Here is a 25,329-nt window from a genome sequence, read left to right on the forward strand (position 1 = left end):
AATGTTTTACAGATCATCTTCAAGCCGCTTTCTGACAGTCGCTTCAGGATGCGCCGTTTTGTGGGCGGTCTTATTTACGTGGCTCACCTTCGACAGCGTCTTCTCCCCGTCGCTTTGTTGTAGCGGTGTAGCGTGCAAGGACGGGAGTGAAAGAAGTGTCAAAAGATGGAGCTAACTGTTTTAATGACATTCAGACTTTACTTAAATCAATATCGGAGCGGCATCTCCTCATCCGTGGCTCACTAGTGCAATAACAACGCCGGAAATGTGTCCCGTGAAAAAACGTCCGACCGGAACTCTCTAATAACTAAAGTTCCTTGGGTGAATAATGTACATTCACTACACCGGTATGTTTTAGCGCTTTCATGGCGAGTTCACTGACAGATATAAGTAAGAACTTTACACTACTTTGTATTAGAAATGGCAACAAATGTCCCATAACGAGAAGATAGAGAAAAAGAAGAAGCTTATCGACTACGGTGTTGGCATGGACTACAATGGCGAACGTGCGCAAATTCTCAGGACTTATGCAGATGCCAAATACACATCAGCAGGTACTAGAAGGTAAGCAAAGTTGGTTTTGCATAATATCGCTAAACAAAACGCCAGATAATATGTCCGCTAAAAGGTGCTTTTTTGCGGTCCTTATACACACACCATATTAATACTCGTAAATTGAAAAAGAGTACGTCTGACTATAGTAGCCGTAATGCTCCGACAATCCATCAAGCTTACTAAAATTTGATACTCCGACAATTAAAACAAATACAATTCAACTAAACTAAGAATCAACAGAAGCAGACCACAGCGGGGCCGAGCAGCAGCACGCCACAGCAGACCACGGCGAGGCCGAGCAGCAGCACGCCACAGCAGACCACGGCGAGGCCGAGCAGCAGCACGCCACAGCAGACCACAGCGGGGCCGAGCAGCAGCACGCCACAAACGAACGCGAAACATCTGGAAAGGAAGAGGCTCATGCCGCCGTCGCCCGGCTACACAGCAGTGAGGCCCGCACCAACCAAGCAGGGAGAGGCCCGGCTACCGGCCAGCAGCGGCGGCACCACCACCTCACTGCGGCGGGACCAGCAGCTTTCTCGCGGCGGCAAGTGACGGCAGCAGGGCGGCGAGGGAGAGGCCAGGCTGGCGGCTAACGGCTAGCGGCTGGCAGCAGCGGGACCATCTCGTGGAGACGAGACCGGCAGGTGACTGCGGCGAGGCCCGGGAGAGGAGAGAGGCTGGAGCGAGGCTTGCCAGGCCGGACGGGACCCCATCGGTGGGAAGGCGAAAGTGCAGTGACGCGTCTCGGCAATTTGGGTTGTGAGTTTTAGCCAGTAAAGAAACCGAACTGAAATTAAGAAGAAAACCAAGTGAATTAAGAAAATGAGTGCGAAACACAAGAAATTCGAGGAAGACTTGGAGGAGATCAGAAAATCGCTTAACTCCCTGTCGGAGGATGTAAGGACAGTGGCCAAACAGCAAGACACACTCATGGAGTTGTTGACCGAAATCAAAATGCTGAAAAACATCATCAAGGAAAAAGACAAGAAAATTGTTGACCTAGAAGCAAGAATTGACGAAATTGAACAGTACACCAGAATGGACGATTTAATTATAAGTGGACTAGAAACCAAACATCGCACATATGCAAGAGTGGCCGGGACTCGCAGCAGGGACGCTGACAAGGACGCCGAAGCCCCGGCAGACGAACTTGTGACACTTGAACGGCAAGTAATTAACTTTTTTTCCAGTAAGAACATGACTCTTCAAAGTGGCAGCATTTCAGCGTGCCATACTATCCCCAGGAAGGACAGCAGAACCAACCCAGCCATTGTGATCCGGTTTGTAAATCGGAAACACAAGACGGAGTTACTACGGCAGGGAAGGAAGCTGAAGGGAACTGGGGTTTACATCAATGAACATCTTACCAAGAAGAACGCTGACATTGCAAGACAAGCACGCATCCTCAGAAAAGAAAACAAGATACAAGCAACATGGACACGGACCTGCAAAATCATGATTCGGCTAAATGGACCATATGAAGAAGCCAAAGTTGTCATGATCCGAGAGCTCCGCGACTTGGATCAATATAGATGAGACCTGCTAGACTTATGACTGACACGGCTCATCCTTGGCTGGAGACGGGGAAGGCTACGCAGCGAGAAGGTGAGACAACTGAGAATCAAAAGTTTCTAAGAGCTGAATACATGGACTATAAACTGTATGACTTTGAAAATGATGTTGACCCAGAAAACCATCTGTTCAACTCAATCAATGCTACATGTGACTACTACACAGAGGAACAATTCAATGACAATGTTAGTTTAGATAATACATTTTCTTTAATACATTTCAACTGTAGAAGCTTATATGCAAATTTCTCAAAGATTGACGAATACCTGAAGACTCTAAATGGCAAATTCAAAATAATAGCACTTTCTGAAACATGGATCGATAAAGACAGAGGTATCGATTTCTCCATTGACGGGTATGAGTTGTATCACTGTAGTAGAAGAAACAAGAAGGGAGGAGGTGTGGCCCTGTTTGTTGACTGTGAATTGAAATGTAGACCTGTGGAATGTATGACAGTGGTAATTGATTATTTATTTGAATGTGTAACTGTAGAGGTAGAAATAGAAAAGAAGAGAAATGTTATTGTTACGTGTATGTATAGGACACCTGGGTCTAAAGTAGAAGCATTTAATGATAGTTTGGAAGAATTATTGTGTAAGGTGAAGGAAAATAAAACATTTGTCATGTGTGGCGACTATAACATAGACCTGCTAAGCTCACCCAGAAATAAATCAACAAGAGACTTCTTGGATGTGGTATATAGTAGAGGGCTTTATCCATTGATCACCAAACCCAGTAGAATAACGACAAATTGTGCAACGTTAATTGATCACATCTTTATAAATGACATAAAAAATAATATAAAAAGTGGACTAGTAATTAATGATATAAGTGACCACTTACCTGTGTTTCTTACTTATGACTGTCCAATTGATAAAAAGATGGAGGAAAAAACTCATAGATATGTAAGGAAAAGAACTGAAGAGGCAATAAATAGGTTTAGGAAGGACTTATTTGAAACAGACTGGAATGAGGTGTATGGGGGAGAAGCAAATGCTGCATATGAGGCTTTTCTTAATATATATTTATCATTGTATGAAAAGCATTGTCCGAATGTATGGAAACAAAGAGACAGCTACAATAAAAAGCCTTGGATTATAAAGGGTCTACAGAATGCTTGTAAAAAGAAAAACAAACTTTATAGAGATTTCATAAAAGTAAAAACAAAGGATGCTGAAACAAAATATAAGGTTTACAAAAACAAATTGATAACAATAATGAGACAAGCAAAAAGAGAATATTATAATAATTTACTAGAAAAAAATAAAAACAATACCAAAGGAACTTGGAATATTCTGAACAAGGTAATAGGAAAAACATCTGGGCCTACAAACCCACCAAGCCATTTTATCAATGAGGATAATAAGATGATAACAAATATGAATGAAGTGGCAAACGGATTCAATTCTTTTTTTGTGAATGTTGGACCCAAATTGGCAGAGAGTATTGGAGAACATAAAGATATACAGAGTGGATGGAGAGGGGGAAGCAAAGTGCTACAGTCCATGCTTCTAGGAGATGTTAGTGAAAATGAAATTGTATCGGTGGTAACAAAACTGAAAAATAAGACATCAACAGACAGTGATGGTATAGACATGATAATTGTAAAAAAGACTATTGACTGTATCATCAAACCTCTTTGTTATATTTTTAATCTTTCTTTTCAAACAGGGACCTTTCCAAATAAAATGAAGGTAGCAAAGGTAATTCCACTCTTTAAAACGGGAGATAAACATAGATTCACTAATTACAGACCAGTGTCACTACTGTCACAATTTTCTAAAATAATTGAAAAAATATTTGTAAAAAAATTAGATAGTTTTATTGAAAAGAACATGCTGTTGAGTGAGAGCCAGTATGGATTCCGGACCAATAGATCCACTGCTTCAGCTGTAATGAATATAATTGAGGATATAGCAACAGCAACTGATAATAAGAAATACACTATAGGGGTATTTATCGATCTTAAAAAAGCATTTGATACTATAGATCATTCTATATTATTGTCCAAGTTGTATTCATTTGGTGTGAGAGGAGTAGTTTTAGACTGGCTAAGAAGTTATTTAGATAATAGACAAGAGTTTGTGGATTTTATGGGTAATACATCTGAACAAATGAGGATTGAATGTGGAATTCCACAAGGTTCGGTTTTGGGACCAAAATTGTTTATTTTATATATTAATGATATATGTGAGGTATCAAAGTTATTGAAATTTGTATTATTTGCGGACGACACCAACTTTTATAGTTCGGGACACGACTTAAAAGCATTATCAAAAATTATTGAACAGGAAATGATTAAACTTAAGAGATGGTTTGATGCCAATAAATTATCATTAAATGTAGAAAAAACAAAGTTCATGATTTTTTGTAAGAGGAAAAGGGAGGAAACGATCAAATTGTCAATAAATGGAATAGATATTGAAAGGGTTTCTGAACTTAGATTTTTAGGAGTGATACTGGATGACGGTCTGACATGGAAATCTCATATTGCACATCTGCGGAAAAAGATGTCTAAGAGTATTTTTATATTAAATAAGGTAAAATATGTGTTAGATTATAGGGCAATGCGTATATTGTATTGTGCACTTATATTGCCATATATCAACTACTGTGTGGAAGTGTGGGGGAACACATATAAGAGTAACATAAAGGCATTGTATCAACTACAGAAAAGAGCTATAAGGATTATTCATAAAGTAGATTACTTAGAACACACTAACATATTATTCATTAATTCAGGTTTATTGAAATTACAGGAGCTAGTAAAGTTACAGACATTATGTGTCATGTTTAAGGCTAAAAGCAAAACATTACCAGCAAATTTACAAAAAATGTTTGTCATCACTTCTGAGAATGAAGAGCATAGAAGAAAAGGTCATTTCCAACATCAGTATTCAAGGACAACTTTAAAACAAATGTGTATATCAGTGGTGGGGGTTAAACTATGGAATTCTCTTTATAATGAGATAAAAGATTGTAAAAATATATTCAAATTGAAAAAAATATATAAAGACAGAACAATAAAATCATATGGACAGCCATAAGTGTTTACATTTTGCTTTATATTTATTAATTTACTTGTTTTTTGCCTGGTTTTGTATTTGTTTTGTATCATCCTGTGAGGTGTACCTGTATATTACTTCTTTTGTATTTTGTTCGGTTTGTACTTCATGAAGTTTTGCACTTGTGTTTTTTTTTTGTTTTGTTTTGTTTTGTTTTGTTTTCGTTATATTTGGATGTAATTGTTGGTTCACATATCATTAAGTAAGACTATGTATTATGTGAAGGGGGCAGGAAAATATAAGATTTTTCTTCATCCTGCTCCTTCTCAGGCATTGGTGTGTAACGGTGTAACTGAATAATTGTGGTATAATTGTCTATCAAAGATGCACATCAATGAAGGAGATAAATAAAAATGATGATGATGATGAAATTAATTTACAATTGTAATCATTTAATTTGTATTTTTTTTACTTACCTTTTATGTCTCCCACTACGTTATTCCTCTCTACTACAGTTTGTAATACATTATGCAAATGAGGCATCGATCAACTTCTATCAACTTTCATGACAGCCAATAGTTACTTTCCTTACTAAGGAGTTGGCAACACTAGAAGATGAAGAGAGATCAGAAGAGATTGAAGACAGTGCGGATGGAGATGTAGAAAAGATACAAATTGAGAATACAGACGCAGAGGATAAGACAGAAGAGCCAGCCGATAAAACAGTGGAGATGATTTTCATTTCTAACTTCTGGTTATTTAAGACCAGGCCAAAGTGCAGGAAGAGCTGTTGGAAGTCTTAGGTATAAATCGACGTTAAAAAAAGGTCAAATCGGTGTTAAAAAAAAAAGGCCAATTTCTTTTTGAAATGCATCATGCCACCAAAGTCTCACTCTTGTCATTTTCTGACACTTGGCAGCCCAGTCACACTCACATTTTAACAGCAACATCATGTTAAGTTGGCCCAATATTCGCCAAAAGACAGCTCGCACGTGATTATGACGTATCGTTACATCCTTATTACGAAGAGAGAAAATAATCGTAACGTCCGATATATAAATCGGATTTTTTGTTAAATATTTTTGTGTACCCGTTCACGTGACAAAAAAAAAGGGATTTCTGGTTGTGAACAGTATGTGTCCCTAAAGTTTGAAAAAGTCAAAGATTTGAAAAATTCGGAATTGTGCTGTTTACATTGACATAAAAAAATCAGATACACGCTAAATTGTATATATATATATATTTTTTTTTCTCCCAAGATGGCGCCGCTGTAGTGGCTGCTGGTGGCAGGAGCTCTGTGCTCTTCTGTCATCCTTTTGTGTTCCTGGTGTTTCCCTCTTGTTTTCATGTGGTTTTTTTGGTTGGTTTTTTTGCCTTTTGGTTCGGGACCCTTTGGGACTGTGTGACAAGGGGTGGCAATTTCATGACGTCCGCGGTGCTTTTTTGTGAACGTCTGGATCTGCCTCCTGGGAGCCTTTTGGCCAAGGAGACCAGCTGCTGGGTCTCTGCCACACCACAGTCCATTTGGAGAGACTGGAGGAGATACCTCGGTCTTCTTAGACGCATCCTCGCTCATCCATGCGGACTGACACTGGCCGAGAGTTATTGGGCGGCCGAGGGTGGAGTCGGCTCTCTTGGTTGCTTTGTTGGGTCGGCTCCTGTCTCTGGCCATGCTCCCCCACCCCAGCAGACGATGGCGTAGAACACCGCAGAGGCCACCACAGTGTATATGTTTCTTTATTTTTAAATTGTTGGTTGTTTTTACTTTTGTAGCTGTATGTAGAGATGTCTGGTTGCATCAGCTCTGCTCTTTTAAAGGCCTACTGAAACCCACTACTACCGACCACGCAGTCTGATAGTTTATATATATATATATATATGCCAATACGGCCGGGTTAACTTATAAAGTGCAATTTTAAATTTCCCGGCAAACTTCCGGCTGAAAACGTTTCGATATGATGACGTTTGCGTGTGACGTCAACGGTTGAAGCGGAAGTATTCGGAGCCCATTGAATCCAATACAAAAAGCTCTGTTTTCATCTCAAAATTCCACAGTATTCTGGACATCTGTGTTAGTGAATCTTTTGCAATTTGTTTAATGAACAATGGAGACGGCAAAGAAGAAAGTTGTAGGTGGGATCGGTGTATTAGCGGCGGACTACAGCAACACAACCAGGAGGACTTTGAGGATAGCAGACGCGCTAGCCGAACGACCTCACTTTGACTTCCTCCGTCTCCGGGCCGCCAACTGCATTGGTGATCTGGTGAAGTCCTTCGTCGTACCGTCGATCGCTGGAACGCAGGTGAGCACGGGTCGTGATGAGCAGATGAGAGCTGGCGTAGGTACAGAGCTAATGTTTTTAGCATAGCTCTGTCGAGGTTCCGTAGCTAAGTTAGCTTCAATGGCGTTGTTAGCAACAGCATTGCTAAGCTTCGCCAAGCTGGAAAGCATTAACCGTGTAGTTACATGTCCAGAGTTTGGTAGTATTGTTGATCTTCTGTCTATCCTTCCAGTCAGGGACTTATTTGTTTTGTTTCTATATGCAGTTAAGCACGATGCTATCACATTAGCTCATTAGCTAAAGTGCTTCACCGATGTATTGTCGTGGAGATAAAAGTCACTGTGAATGTCCATTTCGCGTTCTCGACTCTCATTTTCAAGAGGATATAGTATCCGAGGTGGTTTAAAATACAAATCCGTGATCCACAATAAAAAAAGGAGAGAGTGTGGAATCCAATGAGCCAGCTTGTACCTAAGTTACGGTCAGAGCGAAAAAAGATACGTTCTGCACTGCACGCTAGTCCTTCACTTTTACGTTCCTCATCCACAAATCTTTCATCCTCGCTCAAATTAATGGGGTAATCGTCGCTTTCTCGGTCCGAATCTCTCTTGCTGCTGGTGTAAACTGTGCAAATGTGAGCAGCCCTTCCTACGGTGTCGTCACGCTACTTCCGGTAGGGACAAGGTTTTTTTTTTATCAGAGACCAAAAGTTGCGAACTTTATCGTCGTTGTTCTCTACTAAATCCTTTCAGCAAAAATATGGCAATATCGCGAAATGATCAAGTATGACACATAGAATGGATCTGCTATCCCCGTTTAAATAAAAACATTTCATTTCAGTAGGCCTTTAATGTCTTTAATGTCCTTTTGTGTTCTTTGATGTTTCCCTCTTACGCACATGCTTATGTGTGCTATGGCTATGAGTCCCGTCCCCCCCCCCTTGGCCTCAGTCTGGACCCCCTCTCCAGGGGCCCAGGCTTAGACTGTTTTTTTGTTTTTCTCACCCCCCTAGCGTTTACCTGTTTCTCATCTTTTGTTGGCAGAAAGTTGGCAGACCCGTCAGCGATCCTGTTCGGTCTCCCTGTAATGTTTGTCTGATCTTGATTATTAAAGTATTTCTGATTCTGATTCTGATTCTGATATGGGCAAACAAATCGGAATTGACCTGCAGTGTGAAGCCTTAGCCGACAGTACTGGACTAACTGCCGATACCACACTGCACTGTCCAAGAGTCCCAGCAAGATGTTAGAATGAAATCTTCTTTTTTGTTCTCATTTCAGCCGATATCTACCCAAAGGTGTATCACAGCTGTTTCTTCATCGTCACATACTTTGCACCTTTGTGCCTCATGGTTCTGGCCTACATCCAAATATGTCACAAGCTGTGGTGTCAGCAGGTGAGTAGTCCACCTGCCAGCACGACCACAGTCCACTCGGAGCAGCTGATTGTATGATTTATGCGCCTTTTGACAGATTCCTGGCAGCACGTCAGTCATGCAGAGGAAGTGGAAGACAATTCAGTGCTCCGTCTCCACCCCCGGGCCGGGGGAGTCCGCGCGGGTCAAGACCAGCACGGTCTGTGCGGAGATCAAACAGATCCGAGCGCGCCGCAAGACAGCTCGCATGCTGATGGTGGTGCTCTTTGTTTTTGCTCTGTGCTACCTGCCCATCAGTGTGCTCAATGTTTTGAAAAGGTATCAGCATTCATTTTTTTTGTCTCCTAAATCTTGCATAATTCATTAGCAACAAAAGAGAGTCTGATTAATCGGACCAGCGAATTACATAGTCAGTACAGAGCTTCCGCCTTTTCTAAATTAAAGATTATTTTAATTAAATATGATATGATCCTTGTGATTTATTATTGATGCTTTTACTCAGCCTGATATTGTGCCTGCAGAGTGTTTGGGACGTTCAAGAACACCGATGACAGACAGACGGTGTACGCTTGGTTCACGTTCTCACACTGGCTCATCTACGCCAACAGTGCACTCAATCCCATTATCTACAATTTCCTCAGTGGTAAGTTTGCACACCAGCTGCACCAACAACACCGGCTCTTTACTGCGCTCTAACGGGCACTTCAAAGTCTGCATTCCCCAACATCGACGTTCATATCAAGCATCCATGAAGTGAATACACATTTGTTTGTTATTGCATATTTGTTACGCTACAGAAGCTTACATATTTTACATTAGCTTTTTCGTAGAGTTGTTGCCTTTGATGCAGCATTACTAGAACAATTCAAACTTACTGTTTATACTTAATATAATACATTAATTTATTACATTTGGCATACTATATTATGTTACTGTATGTTGTGTTATGTTGCAGCCTTGTGCATACTAATATAAAAAATATACTATTTGATATTATTGTATATACTATATCAGGGGTCACCAACGCGGTGCCCGCGGGCACCAGGTAGCCCGTAAGGACCAGATGAGTAGCCCGCTGGCCTGTTCTAAAAATAGCTCAAATAGCAGCACTTACCAGTGAGCTGCCTCTATTTTTTAAATTTTATTTATTTACTAGCAAGCTGGTCTCGCTTTGCCCGACATTTTAATTCTAAGAGAGACAAAACTGAAATAGAATTTGAAAATCCAAGAAAATATTTTAAAGACTTGGTCTTCACTTGTTTAAATAAATTCATAATTTTTTTTTACTTTGCCTTTTATAACTTTCAGAAAGACAATTTTAGAGAAAAAATAAAACCTTAAAAAGGATTTTAGGATTTTTAAACACATATACCTTTTTACCTTTTAAATTCCTTCCTCTTCTTTACTGACAATTTAAATCAATGTTCAAGTAAATTAATTTTTTTATTGTAAAGAATAATAAATACATTTTAATTTAATTCTTCATTTTAGCTTCTGTTTTTTCGACGAAGAATATTTGTGAAATATTTCTTCAAACTTATTATGATTAAAATTAAAAAACATTATTCTGGCAAATCTAGAAAATCTGTAGAATCAAATTTAAATCTTATTTCAAAGTCTTTTGATTTTCTTTTAAAAAATTTTGTTCTGGAAAATCTAGAAGAAATAATGATTTGTCTTTGTTAGAAATGTAGCTTGGTCCAATTTGTTATATATTCTAACAAAGTGCAGATTGTATTTTAACCTATTTAAAACATTTCATCAAAATTCTAAAATTAATCTTAGTCAGGAAAAATTACTAATGATGTTCCATAAATTATTTTTTTTATTTTTTCAAAAAGATTCGAATTAGCTAGTTTTTCTCTTCTTTTTTTCGGTTGAATTTTGAATTTTAAAGAGTTGAAATTGAAGATAAACTATGTTTCAAAATTTTATTGTCATTTTTTTCGTGTTTTCTCCTCTTTTAAACCGTTCAATTAAGTGTAAATATCATTAATTATTAATAATAACATAGAGTTAAAGGTAAATTGAGCAAATTGGCTATTTTCGGCAATTTATTTAAGTGTGTATCAAACTGGTAGCCCTTCGCATTAATCAGTACCCAAGAAATAGCTCTTGGTTTCAAAAAGGTTGGTGACCCCTGTACTATATTAACATTTTTGTTCCATATTTTCTATAATTTAAACAGACACCTGTTAACTGTTACTTTTTTAATGACTGTTTTATTACATAGATGCATTTGTACTATTTCTTATGTGATAACCATGCAAAATTAATTCATACTAATACTTAAAAAATATGTCTATAAAAATGTCGTATGTAAATGTTCTGGAAAATGTGTATATGCCTTAAAACCTAATGGATAAATGTGAACTATATACAGTCGTGGTCAAAAGTTGTAAAGATCATAATGTCATGGCTGTCTTGAGTTTCCAATAATTACTACAACTCTTATTTTTTTTGTGATAGAGTGATTAGAGCACATACTTGTTGGTCACAAAAAACATTCATGAAGTTTGGTTCTTTTATGAAGTTATTATGGGTCTACTGAAAATGTGACCAAATCTGCTGGGTCAAAAGTATACATACAGCAATGTTAATATTTGGTTACATGTCCCTTGGCAAGTTTCACTGCAATAAGGCACTTTTGGTAGCCATCCACAAGCTTCTGGTTGAATTTTTGACCACTTCTCTTAACAAAATTGGTGCAGTTCAGCTAAATGTGTTGGTTTCCTGACATGGACTTGTTTCTTCAGCATTGTCCACACGTTTAAGTCGGGACTTTGTGAAGGCCATTCTAAAACCTTAATTGTAGCCTGATTTGGACATTCCTTTACAACTTTTGACATGTGTTTGGGGTCATTCTCCTGTTGGAACACTGAACTGCGCCCAAGACCCAATTTCCGGGCTGATGATTTTAGGTTGTCCTGAAGAACTTGGAGATAATCCTTCTTTTTCATTGTCCCATTTACACTCTGTAAAGCACCAGTTCCATTGGCAGCAACACAGGCCCAGAGCATAATAATACCACCGCCATGCTTGACGGATGGTGTTCCTGGGATTAAAAGCCTCCCATTTTCTCCTCCAAACATATTGCTGTGTATTGTGACCAATCAGCTCAATTTTTGGTTTCATCTGACATCATATGAACAAAGATAAGACCTTCTGGAGGAAAGTTCTGTGGTCAGATGAAACAAAAAGTGTGCTGTTTGGCCACAATACCCAGCAATATGTTTGGAGGAGAAATAATAATAATAATACCTGCGATTTATATAGCGCTTTTCTAAGTACCCAAAGTCGCTTTACATGTAGAACCCATCATTCATTCACACCTGGTGGTGGTAAGCTACTTCCATAGCCACAGCTAAATGGTGAGGCCTTTAATCCCAGGAACACCATCCCTACTGTCAAGCAAGGTGGTGGTAGTATTATGCTTTGTCCCTGTTTGCCCATATACCCCCATTATTTATTTTTTACTTTTTATTTTTTAAATTCGATCTCAATTCTGTACACTGCTGCTGGAATTTCAATTTTCCTGAGGGAACTCTCCTGAAGGAATCAATAAAGTAATATCTATCTATCTATCTATCTATCTATCTATCTATCTATCTATCTATCTATCTATCTATCTATCTATCTATCTATCTATCTATCTATCTATCTATCTATCTATCTATCTATCTATCTATCTATCTATCTTTTCTTTATTTTCATAACTATTTACATTGTAGATTGTCCCTGAAGGCATCAAAGCTATGAATGAACGCATGTGGAGTTATGTACTTAACAAAAAAAAAGGTGAAATAACTGAAACTACGTTTTATATTCTAGTTTCTTCAAAATAGCCACCATTTGCTCTGATTACTGTTTTGCACACTCTTGGCATTCTCTCAATGGGCTTCAAGCACACCTGTGAAGTGAAAACCACTTTTGTTTTTCACTTTTGTTTAGGCAAGTTCCGTGAGGAGTTCAAGGCCGCCTTTTCTTGTCACTGTTCCGGACAAGACCAAGACAGACCCAAGAGGACGAGAGCTCGGATGAGCACGGACAGCCGAAAGTCGCTGTCAACCCAAGTGAACCACATGGACAACGTGTCACGCATATCGGACCAGGTTGTGTAGCGTCAGCGCAGCGGCTCTTCACGTTTACAACAAGCACTTGAATGCATCTTCCCTGTTCAAACTGGCTCTTACTTTGGATAAAGGGGGAACAAAAGGCCTCTGTAAATTTGCCCGCCTCCAGGAGTCGGTGATGAGTCTCTGGCTGTCGTCTCTATGACGATGTCACTCTTAGAAAGGCGGCTGTCAGTGTTCTTCTATTTGCGTTTACAGTCTCCACACACCTCCACATTTCTGCAACCCATTTTCTCACAATATATCTTCTCAAAGCACAAGAAATACAACTTGGATAGACCTTCGAGTAGTCAGTGTGCAACTTGTATAACAGTACAGAATTACTGTACTGGGGCGGTATAGCTCGGTTGGTAGAGTGGCCGTGCCAGAAACTTGAGCGTTCCAGGTTCGATCCCCGCTTCCGCCATCCTAGTCACTGCCGTTGTGTCCTTGGGCAAGACACTTTACCCACCTGCTCCCAGTGCCACCCACACTGGTTTAAATGTAACTTAGATATTGGGTTTCACTATGTCCATAACGAACACCATGTTCAAACATAAGAGTGTCCATATGTGCACTTGGCACCAGGACACCCTAGGCTGCAGTTCCATGATCGACTTTGTAGTTGTGTCATCGGATTTGCGGCCTCATGTTTTGGACACTCGGGTGAAGAGAGGGGCGGAGCTTTCTACCGATCACCACCTGGTGGTGAGTTGGCTGCGATGGTGGGGGAGGATGCCGGACAGACCTGGCAGGCCCAAACGCATTGAGAGGGTTTGCTGGGAACGTCTGGCAGAGTCTCCTGTCAGAGAGAGTTTCAATTCCCACCTCCGGAAGAACTTTGAACATGTCACGAGGGAGGTGCTGGACATTGAGTCCGAGTGGACCATGTTCCGCACCTCTATTGTCGAGGCGGCTGGTTGGAGCTGTGGCTGCAAGGTAGTTGGTGCCTGTCGTGGCGGTAATCCTAGAATCCGTTGGTGGACACCGGCGGTGAGGGATGCCGTCAAGCTGAAGAAGGAGTCCTATCGGGTTCTTTTGGCTCATAGGACTTCTGAGGCAGCGGACAAAACGGAGGCAAAAACTCGGACATGGGAGGAGTTCGGGGAAGCCATGGAAAACGATTTCCGGACGGCTTCGAAGCGATTCTGGACCACCATCCGCTGCCTCAGGAAGGGGAAGCAGTGCACTATCAACACCGTGTATGTATGGTGAGGATGGTGTTCTGCTGACCGCGACTGCGGATGTTGTGGATCGGTGGAGGGAATACTTCGAAGACCTCCTCAATCCCAACAACACATCTTCCTATGAGGAAGCAGTGCCTGGGGAATCTGTGGTGGGCTCTCCTATTTCTAGGGCTGAGGTTGCTGAGGTAGTTAAAAAGCTCCTCGGTGGCAAGGCCCCGGGGGTAGATGAGGTCCGCCCGGAGTTCCTTAAGGTTTTGGATGCTGTGGGGCTGTCTTGGTCGACAAGACTCTGCAGCATCTCGTGGACATCGGGGGCGGTACCTCTGGATTGGCAGACTGGGGCGGTGGTTCCTCTCTTTAAGAAGGGGAAGCAGAGGGTGTGTTCTAACTATCGTGGGATCACACTCCTCAGCCTTCCCGGTAAGGTCTATTCAGGTGTACTGGAGAGGAGGCTACGCCGGATAGTCGAACATCGGATTCAGGAGGAACATTGTGGTTTTCGTCCTGGTCGTGGAACTGTGGACCAACTCTATACTCTCGGCAGGGTCCTTGAGGGTGCATGGCAGTTTGCCCAACCAGTCTACATGTGCTTTGTGGACTTGGACAAGGCATTCGACCGTGTCCCTCGGGAAGTCCTGTGGGGGGTGCTCAGAGAGTATGGGGTATCGGACTGTCTGATTGTGGCGGTCCGCCCCCTGTATGATCAGTGTCAGAGCTTGGTACGCATTGCCGGCAGTAAGTCGAACACGTTTCCAGTGAGGGTTGGACTCCGCCAAGGCTGCCCTTTGTCACCGATTCTGTTCATAACTTTTATGGACATAATTTCTAGGCGCAGTCAAGGCGTTGAGGTTTGGTGGCTGCAGGATTATGTCTCTGCTTTTTGCAGATGATGTGGTCCTGATGGCCAGGATCTTCAGCTCTCACTGGATTGGTTCGCAGCTGAGTGTGAAGCGACTGGGATGAGAATCAGCACCTCCAAGTCCGAGTCCATGGTTCTCGCCCGGAAAAGAGTGGAGTGCCATCTCCAGGTTGCGGAGGAGACCCTGCTCCAAGTGGAGGAGTTCAAGTACCTCTGAGTCTTGTTCACAAGTGAGGGAAGAGTGGATCGTGAGATCGACAGGCGGGTCGGTGCGGCGTCTTTAGTAATGCGGACGCTGTATCGATCCGTTGTGGTGAAGAAGGAGCTGAGCCGGAAGGCAAAGCTCTCAATTTACCGGTCGATCTACGTTCCCATCCTCACCTATGGTCATGAGCTTTGGGTTATGACCGAAAGGACAAGATCATGGGTACAAGCGGCCGAAGTGAGTTTCCTCCGCCGGTTGGCGGGGCTCTCCCTTAGCGATAAGGTGAGAAGCTCTGCCATCCAGGAGGAGCTCAAAGTAAAGCCACTGCTCCTCCACACCGAGAGGAGCCAGATGAGGTGGTTCGGGCATCTGGTCAGGATGCCACCGTAACGTCTTCCTAGGGAGGTGTTTAGGGCACGTCCGACCGGTAGGAGGCCACGGGGAAGACCCAGGACAAGTTGGGAAGACTATGTCTCCCGGCTGGCCTGGGAAGTGCTGGACGAAGTGGCTGGGGAGAGGGAAGTCTGGGCTTCCCTGCTTAGGCTGCTGCCCCCGCGACCCAACCTCGGATAAGCGGAAGAAGATGGATGGATGGATGGATGGACTATGTAAAAGCGCTTTTAGTCACTAGAGAAAAGCGCTGTATAAATATAATTCACTTCACTTGTGCTTCAAAATGTCACAGTGCATGTTGGAATGCATGTCTTTAATCAGTGGACCGCAGTTCTCTCGCGACGGCAGCACTCGTTCAGCACCAGGCTATGATGCTACCACGAGCCAGTAGGCAAGACAGTGACTTTCCTCCTCTCTTGTGTTGCCTGTTATTTAGACAATAATGATGGTTTGTTGAGTCATTTTCAGTGGATAGTAAATCAATACAAGCTGCACACTGACTACTCTAGCGCCATGTTTACGTTCCACAGTGTTTTCCCTAGAGAATATATAATAAAATATTTGCTTAAATGTGAGGAGTGCACTCATTTCTGTGATGTAGTAGCATTTCAATTCATTATACAGTATTAACTCAGCTCAGGTATCACGTGGCCCCGCCTCCCTTTTGAGGGTGGGGGTGCTAAGGGACACTGCTAGCGCTCATTAACATTAGCATCTACCTCAACGCAGTACAGATTGTATTTAATTTAAAATCAGAAATACTGATGTGGAGTCAATCAAATTAGAGATCTGACATTAGCTACCTCAAAATATGATTTTTGTTTTCAAATTGATAGATTGTGCTGTCATGCGGAGCATTTGCAAGTTAGTATCTCAGTAGTCATAAAACAAACAAAATTCACCAGATAGAGAATATTTATATTATACATTTATGTTTGTTTATCATTTATCACCATGCTGACCTGAATAAAGAAGGTTATTTTTAACATAGAAAAGTTTTAAAACAACAGGCTGTGTAGATTTGGCACACACTGAGCGAGTCCGAGCTTTTCTTCCTGTCTTATTCATAGTGGGCTTTTATTTGAGATGGTATTCTGGTTGCCTATATTTGGGCTGTCAAAGTTAATGTGTTCACTTGTGATTATTTGCAAAAAGTTATTTCAGATTAGTTCCGAAATTTATTTTGACAGCACGTAAGTGCCCTCTGAGTTATGTTTATCGATGCGTTTCATCTATGATCTACTGGTGTACCTTGTTATTTGCAATATTACTACAGAGTTTTCGAAAATGTTATATTTTACTATTACCAATTGTATTTGAATTATACAAGCAAGCGATGTGATTAGTTAAAATTCACAAATGTGATTTAAAAAGGTATCATTTTACAGCACTAATTAACTGTGTATAATCATGATTAATTACATTAAATTAATTCAAGTTTAAGTTCTGATTTAAAGGCCTATCATTTTACAGTGCTCATGAACTGATTCATTACAATTAATCAACATTCATAAATGCGATTTCTAATATGAAAATCAAGCATTTTACGGCACCAGTGAACTGTGATTAATTACAATTAATCAAAATTCAAAAGTGTTATTTCTGATTTTAAAAATGTATCATTTTACAGTGCTAGTTAACTGTTAATCATCATGATTAGTCCGATGTTTGATTTGAAAAATATATAATTTTGAATTGTTAATGAAATGTGATTAATCACAATTAAAACTTATAATATTTTATTTAAAAAAATTATATTTTAATGTGTTGTTTAACTGTTCTCTCGGATAAGCGGAAGAAGATGGATGGATGGAACTGTTACTATTCTCAATTAGTTGAAATTTTAGTGTGATTTCTGATTTAAAAAGTATTTTTTTTATGGCAATAATGAACTTTAATTAATAACAATCAAATTTCAAAAGTGAGATGTCTGATTTTAAAACGAATAATTTGAAAGCACTAGTTAACTGTGAATAATCACAATTAATCCACATTTAAAAAGTGTCATTAATCTTATAAAAATCATGATTATTCCAAAGTTAAAAGTGTGATTTCTGATTTAAAAATGTATCGTTTTTACAGCATTTTTTAACTGATTCATCACAATGATTTTGGATTTCAAAATATATATGTGATTAATAACAATCAATCAAAATTTAAAAGTGTGATTTCTAATTTAAAAATAAATAATTTTAAAGCGCTAATTAACAGTGATTAATCACAATTTATGGAAATGTAAAAAGTGGGATTAATCTGATAAAAATCATGATTCCAAATTTAAAAGCATGATTTCTGATTTAAAAATGCATCGTTTTTAAGGCAAATAATGAACTGATTCATCACAATTAATAACAATTGAAAAGTGTGGTTTCTAATTTAAATATCAATCATTTTACAGCACTAATGAACTGTTATGTATCACAATTAATCAACATTTAAAAGTGTGATTTGTGATTTAAAAAAATAATTATTTTACAGCACTAACGAACTATGACTAATAACAATCAATCAAATTTTAAAAGTGTGATTTCTAATTTAAAATATTTCATTTTAAAGTGCTAATTAACAGTGATTAATCACAACTAATCCAAATTTTTAAAAATGGGATTAGTCTGATTTTTCGTTTTTACAGCATTATTGAACTGATTTATCGCAATGATTTTAGATTAAAAAATATACAATTTTGATTAATCACCATTAATCACACTTAAAAAGTATGATTTTTTGTATTTTAAAAATAATATTTTGTATGTGTTATTTAACTGTTACTATTCTGAATTAGTTGAAATTCAAAAGTGTGATTTCTGATTTTAAAAAATGTTGTTTAACAGCAATAATTAACTGTGATTAATAACAATCAATCAACATGTAAAAGTGTGATTTGTAATTTAAAAATATATCATTAATCATTGGATTAATCATAACTAATCCACATTTAAAAAGTGGGATTGATCTGCTAAAAAGCATGATTATTCCAAATTTAAAAGTGTGATTTCTGATTTAAAAATGTATCGTTTTTACAGCAAATAACAAACTGATTGATCACAATTAATCAAAATTGAAAAGTGCCGTTTGTAATTTAAATATCAATCATTTTACAGCCATAAGGAACTGTGATTTATTACAATTAATCAACATTTAAAAGTGTGATTTCTGATTTTATAAATGTGTCATTTTACAGAGCTAATTAGCTGAGTTTAACTACAATTAATCCAAATTTTAAAAGTAAATATCCTGATTAAAAAAAAACAACTTTTAAAAAGTAATCATTTTACAGAGCTAATTAACTGAGTTTAATTAAAATGAATCCAAATTTTAAAAGTAGGAATATCCTGATTAAAAAAAAAAGAGAAAAAAGTGTTTGACACTACTAATTTAAATATTGTTATAGGGTTTAGGTGAATTTTTCATCTTTTTTTGCAATCTGCTGCTCGCTCTACTGAAGGGAGACAAAAAGTCACGACCACAACAAGCTTGTGCTCTCTTTGTTGCTGTTCACTTGTTTTGTGACTGTTGTCCATGACGACAGAAAAAACAAATGTCTTATGTGGTGAACGTGTTCCTTTCTGACTCGTACTAAGCTAGCTCCCGCCGTTGTCTTGATATTTATCGCTTCTGCTGCCTTGTTTGCAGGATGCCATGTCTGTGACTTTATTTGAAACGGTATCTAATGACTGTAATATGGAGTGTTATGAAACATGTCAACCCTCTTCCATCCATCCCTGAGAGCACATCCATCAGGCCTGTGAATGGCGGGCTTTTCTAAGAAAAAGAACAACTTTTTACCACGATAATGAATCGGTCGAATGCTGCTCTTCTTGCTTCCCGAGAAAACATTTTAGGCCTCTAAACAAAAAAAAATCACTTTTTTTTTTCCTATCAGGAAACGATGCCAGCTTTTTGAAAGGGCGCCACTTATGCCGCACTGAAGGAGGCGAGGCGTACACTGGGAAAAGTGTTCTTCAACAAACATCAAACATGGCCCTTTTGGCTGCTAGATATTGGAATATTCATGCACATTTTCCTCCACATCAAGCAGCTTTTAAGAACATTTGTTTACATTTTTTTAAATTCATGTTGTCATTGTTTATTAAATATGTTCAAAATGTGTGCACACTTTGGTGAATGTGGGATTAATGTATTGATTTTGCAGCACAATGGTCATTGTTTTAACTTGTCAAATTGTCTTAATAAAAGCATCCATGTGATTTGATTGATTGCACTTGATTGATTGCTGTGCCTCTTCTTCAAAGAAAAATATATGAGAGATTTAGATTTCAATTCATTTCCAATATGGTTGCACAAGTGGAAATTGAGTATATGAAACTAAATTATTGGGAATAATAATTGATCATTGATCATAAACTATCATAAATTATGTTGGAAACCGCATATTGAATATATAAAGGGAAAACTATCCAAATCCATTGCTATTCTGTATAAAGTAAGACACATGCTGAATAAGACATGTCTGCATATGTTATATTATTATTGTATGTGTCCATATTTAACATATTCAGTTGAAGTTTGAGGAAATGTTTATAGACCCAATAATTGAACTTTAAAAAAGGGTCATTCGAATAATACACAAAACGTGCTACTATGAACATACCAATCCATTATTTATAAGTTCTAATGTGTTAAAATTTTCAGATATTGTGTTTTTAAAAACAATGGAAATTATGTTTCGAGTAAAGAACAACAGCCTTGCAGCTTGTATTCTTAGGTTTTTTAAATTAAGAGGATACAACTATAATTTACGGGGGATATTGATCTTTGAAATAGGTAAAGTAAGAACGAATATACACTACCGTTCAAAAGTTTGGGGTCACCCAAACAATTTTGTGGAATAGCCTTCATTTCTAAGAACAAGAATAGACTGTCGAGTTTCAGATGAAAGTTCTCTTTTTCTGGCCATTTTGAGCGTTTAATTGACCCCACAAATGTGATGCTCCAGAAACTCAATCTGCTCAAAGGAAGGTCAGTTTTGTAGCTTCTGTAACGAGCTAAACTGTTTTCAGATGTGTGAACATGATTGCACAAGGGTTTTCTAATCATCAATTCGCCTTCTGAGCCAATGAGCAAACACATTGTACCATTAGAACACTGGAGTGATAGTTGCTGGAAATGGGCCTCTATACACCTATGTAGATATTGCACCAAAAACCAGACAATTGCAGCTAGAATAGTCATTTACCACATTAGCAATGTATAGAGTGTATTTCTTTAAAGTTAAGACTAGTTTAAAGTTATCTTCATTGAAAAGTACAGTGCTTTTCCTTCAAAAATAAGGACATTTCAATGTGACCCCAAACTTTTGAACGGTAGTGTAAATTACAAATGTATTTCAGTTGTAGGAGTTAAATGGTGGAACAAGCTCAGTGATGAGCTGAAGACATGTAGTTCTTTGATAAGGTTTAAGAAAACCTTAAAAGGTGAAATAATTGAAAATGATAAAATATAGCAACGATATCTTTCATCCCATTGATTTTTTTAACGATGTTCCAGGCAATCTAATTTTCAGTGAATGTATAGCAGACCTGGGCATTCTGCGGCCCGCGGGCCGCATCCGGCCCTTTGTGCGTCCCTGTCCGGCCCGCGTGAGGCCAATTATAAATTACAAAATAAATTTTAAAAAGTATCTATGTCGAGTGTGCAATACAACGGTGCTGCTTTTGTTTTGAAAATCGTTATTTGTATTACTTCCGTGTGGACGTATGCGTGTGCGTGATTGTGAGTGAATGTGAACAGCTGCAATCATTAATTACAAAATAAAGTTCAAAAAACATCTATGTCGTGCGCGCAATACAACTGTGCTGCTTTTATTTTGAAAATTATTATTTATGGGCGTGTGTCAGTGTGTAACCTGCAAGTGAAGGTGCACATGCAGCGACAAGTGATGCACGGTTTACACCCGAGACGCTAAAAAGAGAAAAGTTGATGAAGAATGACGTGTTTCCAACAAGACATGGACTGCAAAGCAACGTTCCCTCTAAGGTGCGTGCCTGCGCAATTGCGCACTGCTCAAGCGTCTGCTGCGCGCAGCAAATATATGCCGCGCACCAAATCAAATCCCATTTGAATTCTAAACAAAATAAACATATTTATTCTATGTAATTTTGCAATGCAACTTTGAGTGACAGTGACAACAAGCGGCCCTAACGGTGTTCGTCAACACCGTTCAATTGAACACCGTTCAATTATTGTAACGTCTATCGAGATGCTTCGAGGACAGGAATTATATCGATCACTTTATTGAGCAAAACTGTTTATATTCGGCCATAACCACACCAAAAACATAAGTAAAACACTTCTATCTCGAAAAACTAGTCATTTTCTGCCGTACAAACCAGGCCAAAACCAACTTGTCATCTGTCACCAACACGCATAGCACTAAACCACTGGTGCGTTTATGGCCACACAAAAAGTCGGACAACTCAAACATCACACAAAGTTACACTATGACTCCTCAGTCATACGTGTGCTTATTTTACTGTCATTTATTATTAATGTTAATTTATTTATATTAGTCATGGAATGCTGTTACATACACTATGTTGAAGTATTACTATTATTATTAATTATTATTATTATTTATCTTACGGTATACATCAAAAATAATATTGAGCAAAATTTAATTGAAATATTGTCGATGTGGCCCTCCAGCAGTGCTCGGGTTGCTCATGCGGCCCCCGGTAAAAATTAATTGCCCACCCCTGATGTATAGGATAGGTAAATATAAGCTTTGGCTTCAGCCTATTCCTTTTTCGGTCATTCTTTTTCTTTTCTTTTTGTGTGTAAATGTGTATGATTGTTAAATATGTATAATCTGTACTGTTAAACTGGTCACACAATATGGTTGATGGTTGATTATATGACCGAAATAAACTCATTTCATTCATTCATTCATTCATTCATTCATTCATATTTCTCTATTCTTATTTACAGTAACTGCTCTTTTCTTTAAACTAAAGTCCCATCTACTGTAACGAATGAACACATTATGTTTCTTTTTTCACTGGAAGTGTTTCACAAATAAACTTAAATTGTCCGTGCAAAAACATGTAATTATTAGAGGTGTGCATCTCTACATAATGAGACAATTCAATAAGTATCTAGACCAGGGGGGTCAAACTCATTTTAGATCGGGGGGCCACATGTAGGGAAATCTACGCCCAAGTGGGCCGGACTGGTAAAATCACGGCACGATAACTTAAAAAAAAAGACAACTTCAGATTGTTTTTTTTTGTTTAAAAATAGAAAAAGCACATTCTGAAAATGTACAAATCGTAATGTTGTTGTTGTTTTTTTTTTACATTTACATGTTGCAGTTAATAGTATTCTATATTTATTTGTCGTTATTTATACTTTCTGAATACATCATGTGATAATGTTCATCAGTCAAGTCATTGGTGTTAATTTTCAATCCATCAAGATAAAAAATGATATCAAAATCAAATTACAGGATGTTATTTATGTAGTTTGATCATTTTCCTCGACTGGTGCACTAACATCATGTGGTTTATTTTGTTTTACATATGTAGCATCATCTACAAAGATACAAAGATTTGCTATTGCGACATCTAGTGGACACATTTAGAACAGTAGTTTCTTTTATTCAAAAATTTCAGCTAATTTTTATACTTACCATACTCGTCCCGCAGGCCGTACATTTGACAGCCCTGATCTAGACACATGGAGCATGACACGGTACATTTAAAAATGTAACGACTTTATTTGGTAGGGTTTGATCCGATTCCTTTAAATGCAACACATTTTACATTTTGTAAATGATATTAGGTCAGTTATACAGCATGAATATGACACTATTTTATTTTTTGCAGTATTATACAGTCAATTTTGCATTCGTTTGTTGGTAAAATATCGTCGACTTGGTATCTTGTACCGAGGCAACAGTGTCGCAAAAAATGTGTAAGCACCATGGTTTCTATCCTCCCATGTTCTTAAGTAAAAAAAGGTGCGCAATTGTGCGTGTCCTGGCCATGTGCCATTTTCCCCCTCAACTTACTGTATTCTTCCGACTATAAGGCACACTTAAAATCCTTTCATTTTCTCAAAAATTGACAGTGCGCCTTGTAACCCGATGCTCCTAATGTACATATTAATTCTGGTTGTGCTTACCGATCTCGGACCAATTGTATATGGTACATGGTGTAATGATAAGTGTGACCAGTAGATGGCAGTCACACAGGAACCGTGTCACGTGACTTCAAACTTGCCACCTCATTGGCTGGTTCTGAGACAGGATGGATTGCTTCAGTCTTAATTTACCGGAATTTAAGCAAGTCTTGCTTTTTGAAGCAGCACATTTTTCTACAATGAATTTTTTAGCGCACATTTGTTTTCCACCTAATTTTTATACTCTGAATTTTTTACACTGAATTTTTATACACTGATTTTTTATACACTGAGTTTTAAAAGTGTGAAGCGCCTGGGATGGGAATCAGCACCTCCAAGTCTCTCGTGTTGTGTCGTCCTCCAGCTTCCTGTCGCAATTCCTCATTGTCGAGCTGTGTGTCTCGTCTTCCTGGACCCCCTTTGGATTTCCCCTTTCCTATCTGAACTTCCACCTTACGCCTGCCCACTGACCACAACGCCTCGCTCCTGCCCTCGACCATCCGCCTGCCTTCCGACTTCCGAGCCTGCTTTGCCGTCTCTGGACTTCCGCCTCGAATCCTCGGCACATTTGGTCCCATCACTAACAGCCACTCTGTTCTTCTTTATCTTATGGTTGTTATGGGTCACACTCCTGCCGCCTCTCATCCCGCGGTGCGCTCGTCTTGAGATCCAGTGCCAGAACGTAGCTTCTCGTATCCCGTACAGTAAGCCAACATGTCTCCAGCCTTATCGCATGTGCTATCGCTCTCCCTGTGTTCCCTCCCCGTCGTGTTCATTGTCTCTCATGTTGTGTCGTCCTCCAGCTTCCTGTCGCAATTCCTCGTTGTCGAGTTGTGTGTCTCGTCTTCCTGGACCCCCTCTGGATTTCCCCTTGCCTCTCTGGACTTTGACCTCACGCCTGCCCACCGATCACGACGCCTCTCTGCGTTGCCCTCTTTGGACTTCCGCCTCGATCCCAACACGCACCCTCAACACCTCACATAGTCACACCATATATCTTTGGATTAATCACACACCACACACACACATAACTTGCTGTCAATAAAGACGCTGACAGCTAACGACGTCATTGCCTCACTGCCGTCTTCTTCTCCCGCTGCACCGTCACAATTGTACATGTTGCAGTATTTTTCACCGTGCAATCTGCTGTTCCCATTTTTATGCATTGTAGTTTTATGTTATCTACTTATGTTGTTCTTTATCCCTGTCTTGAGCAATAAAGACACTTTTTGTTACTCCTGCCCATGTTTTGCATCTGGGGATCTCAATGGGGTTCTTATCTGGTTAAATAAAGGTTGTATATAAAATCTTGCATAGATTATGTTTTACAGACCATCTTCAAGACCGTCTCTTCAGGATGGGTTTACCTCAAAATACTTTGTCATTTTCAATCCGGCAAAAACCGACTGCTTTGAACACGGAGTATTTTATTACAAGCATATTCTGCTGTACATTAAATATGTAACCATGATAACCCTTCTCCGAGGAAGCAGAGTTTTGATAACATCTACTTTACGAAGTTGTAATGACAAGCTACGTTCACAGACAGTCCCGTTATAATGTGTTTATAAGTGAGGGCGAACAGCGAACTCAAATTCTCTTTGTGGTAGTCCACATTCATTCGTGATTTGGGCAAGGAACT

At 39.0% G+C, this 25,329-nt stretch overlaps 1 protein-coding gene and 1 long non-coding RNA gene across 2 annotated transcripts in view; both read left to right on the top strand.

Moving 5' to 3' along the window:
* The window catches only part of hcrtr2 (hypocretin (orexin) receptor 2), a 65,099-nt gene extending 52,186 nt beyond the window's left edge, over positions 1-12,913 (top strand). Inside the window, exons 4-7 of the mRNA XM_062057649.1 lie at positions 8,698-8,813; positions 8,890-9,110; positions 9,314-9,435; positions 12,744-12,913. Of these exons, the coding sequence (XP_061913633.1) occupies positions 8,698-8,813; positions 8,890-9,110; positions 9,314-9,435; positions 12,744-12,913 (629 nt within the window). The remainder of the gene's footprint in view (positions 1-8,697; positions 8,814-8,889; positions 9,111-9,313; positions 9,436-12,743) is intronic.
* LOC133657233 (uncharacterized) overlaps positions 1-25,329 on the top strand; it is a 972,718-nt gene that overhangs the window by 138,944 nt on the left and 808,445 nt on the right. The window lies entirely within an intron of this gene.

Source organism: Entelurus aequoreus, linkage group LG09 (assembly GCF_033978785.1).
Source record: "Entelurus aequoreus isolate RoL-2023_Sb linkage group LG09, RoL_Eaeq_v1.1, whole genome shotgun sequence".
Classification (NCBI taxonomy): domain Eukaryota; kingdom Metazoa; phylum Chordata; class Actinopteri; order Syngnathiformes; family Syngnathidae; genus Entelurus; species Entelurus aequoreus.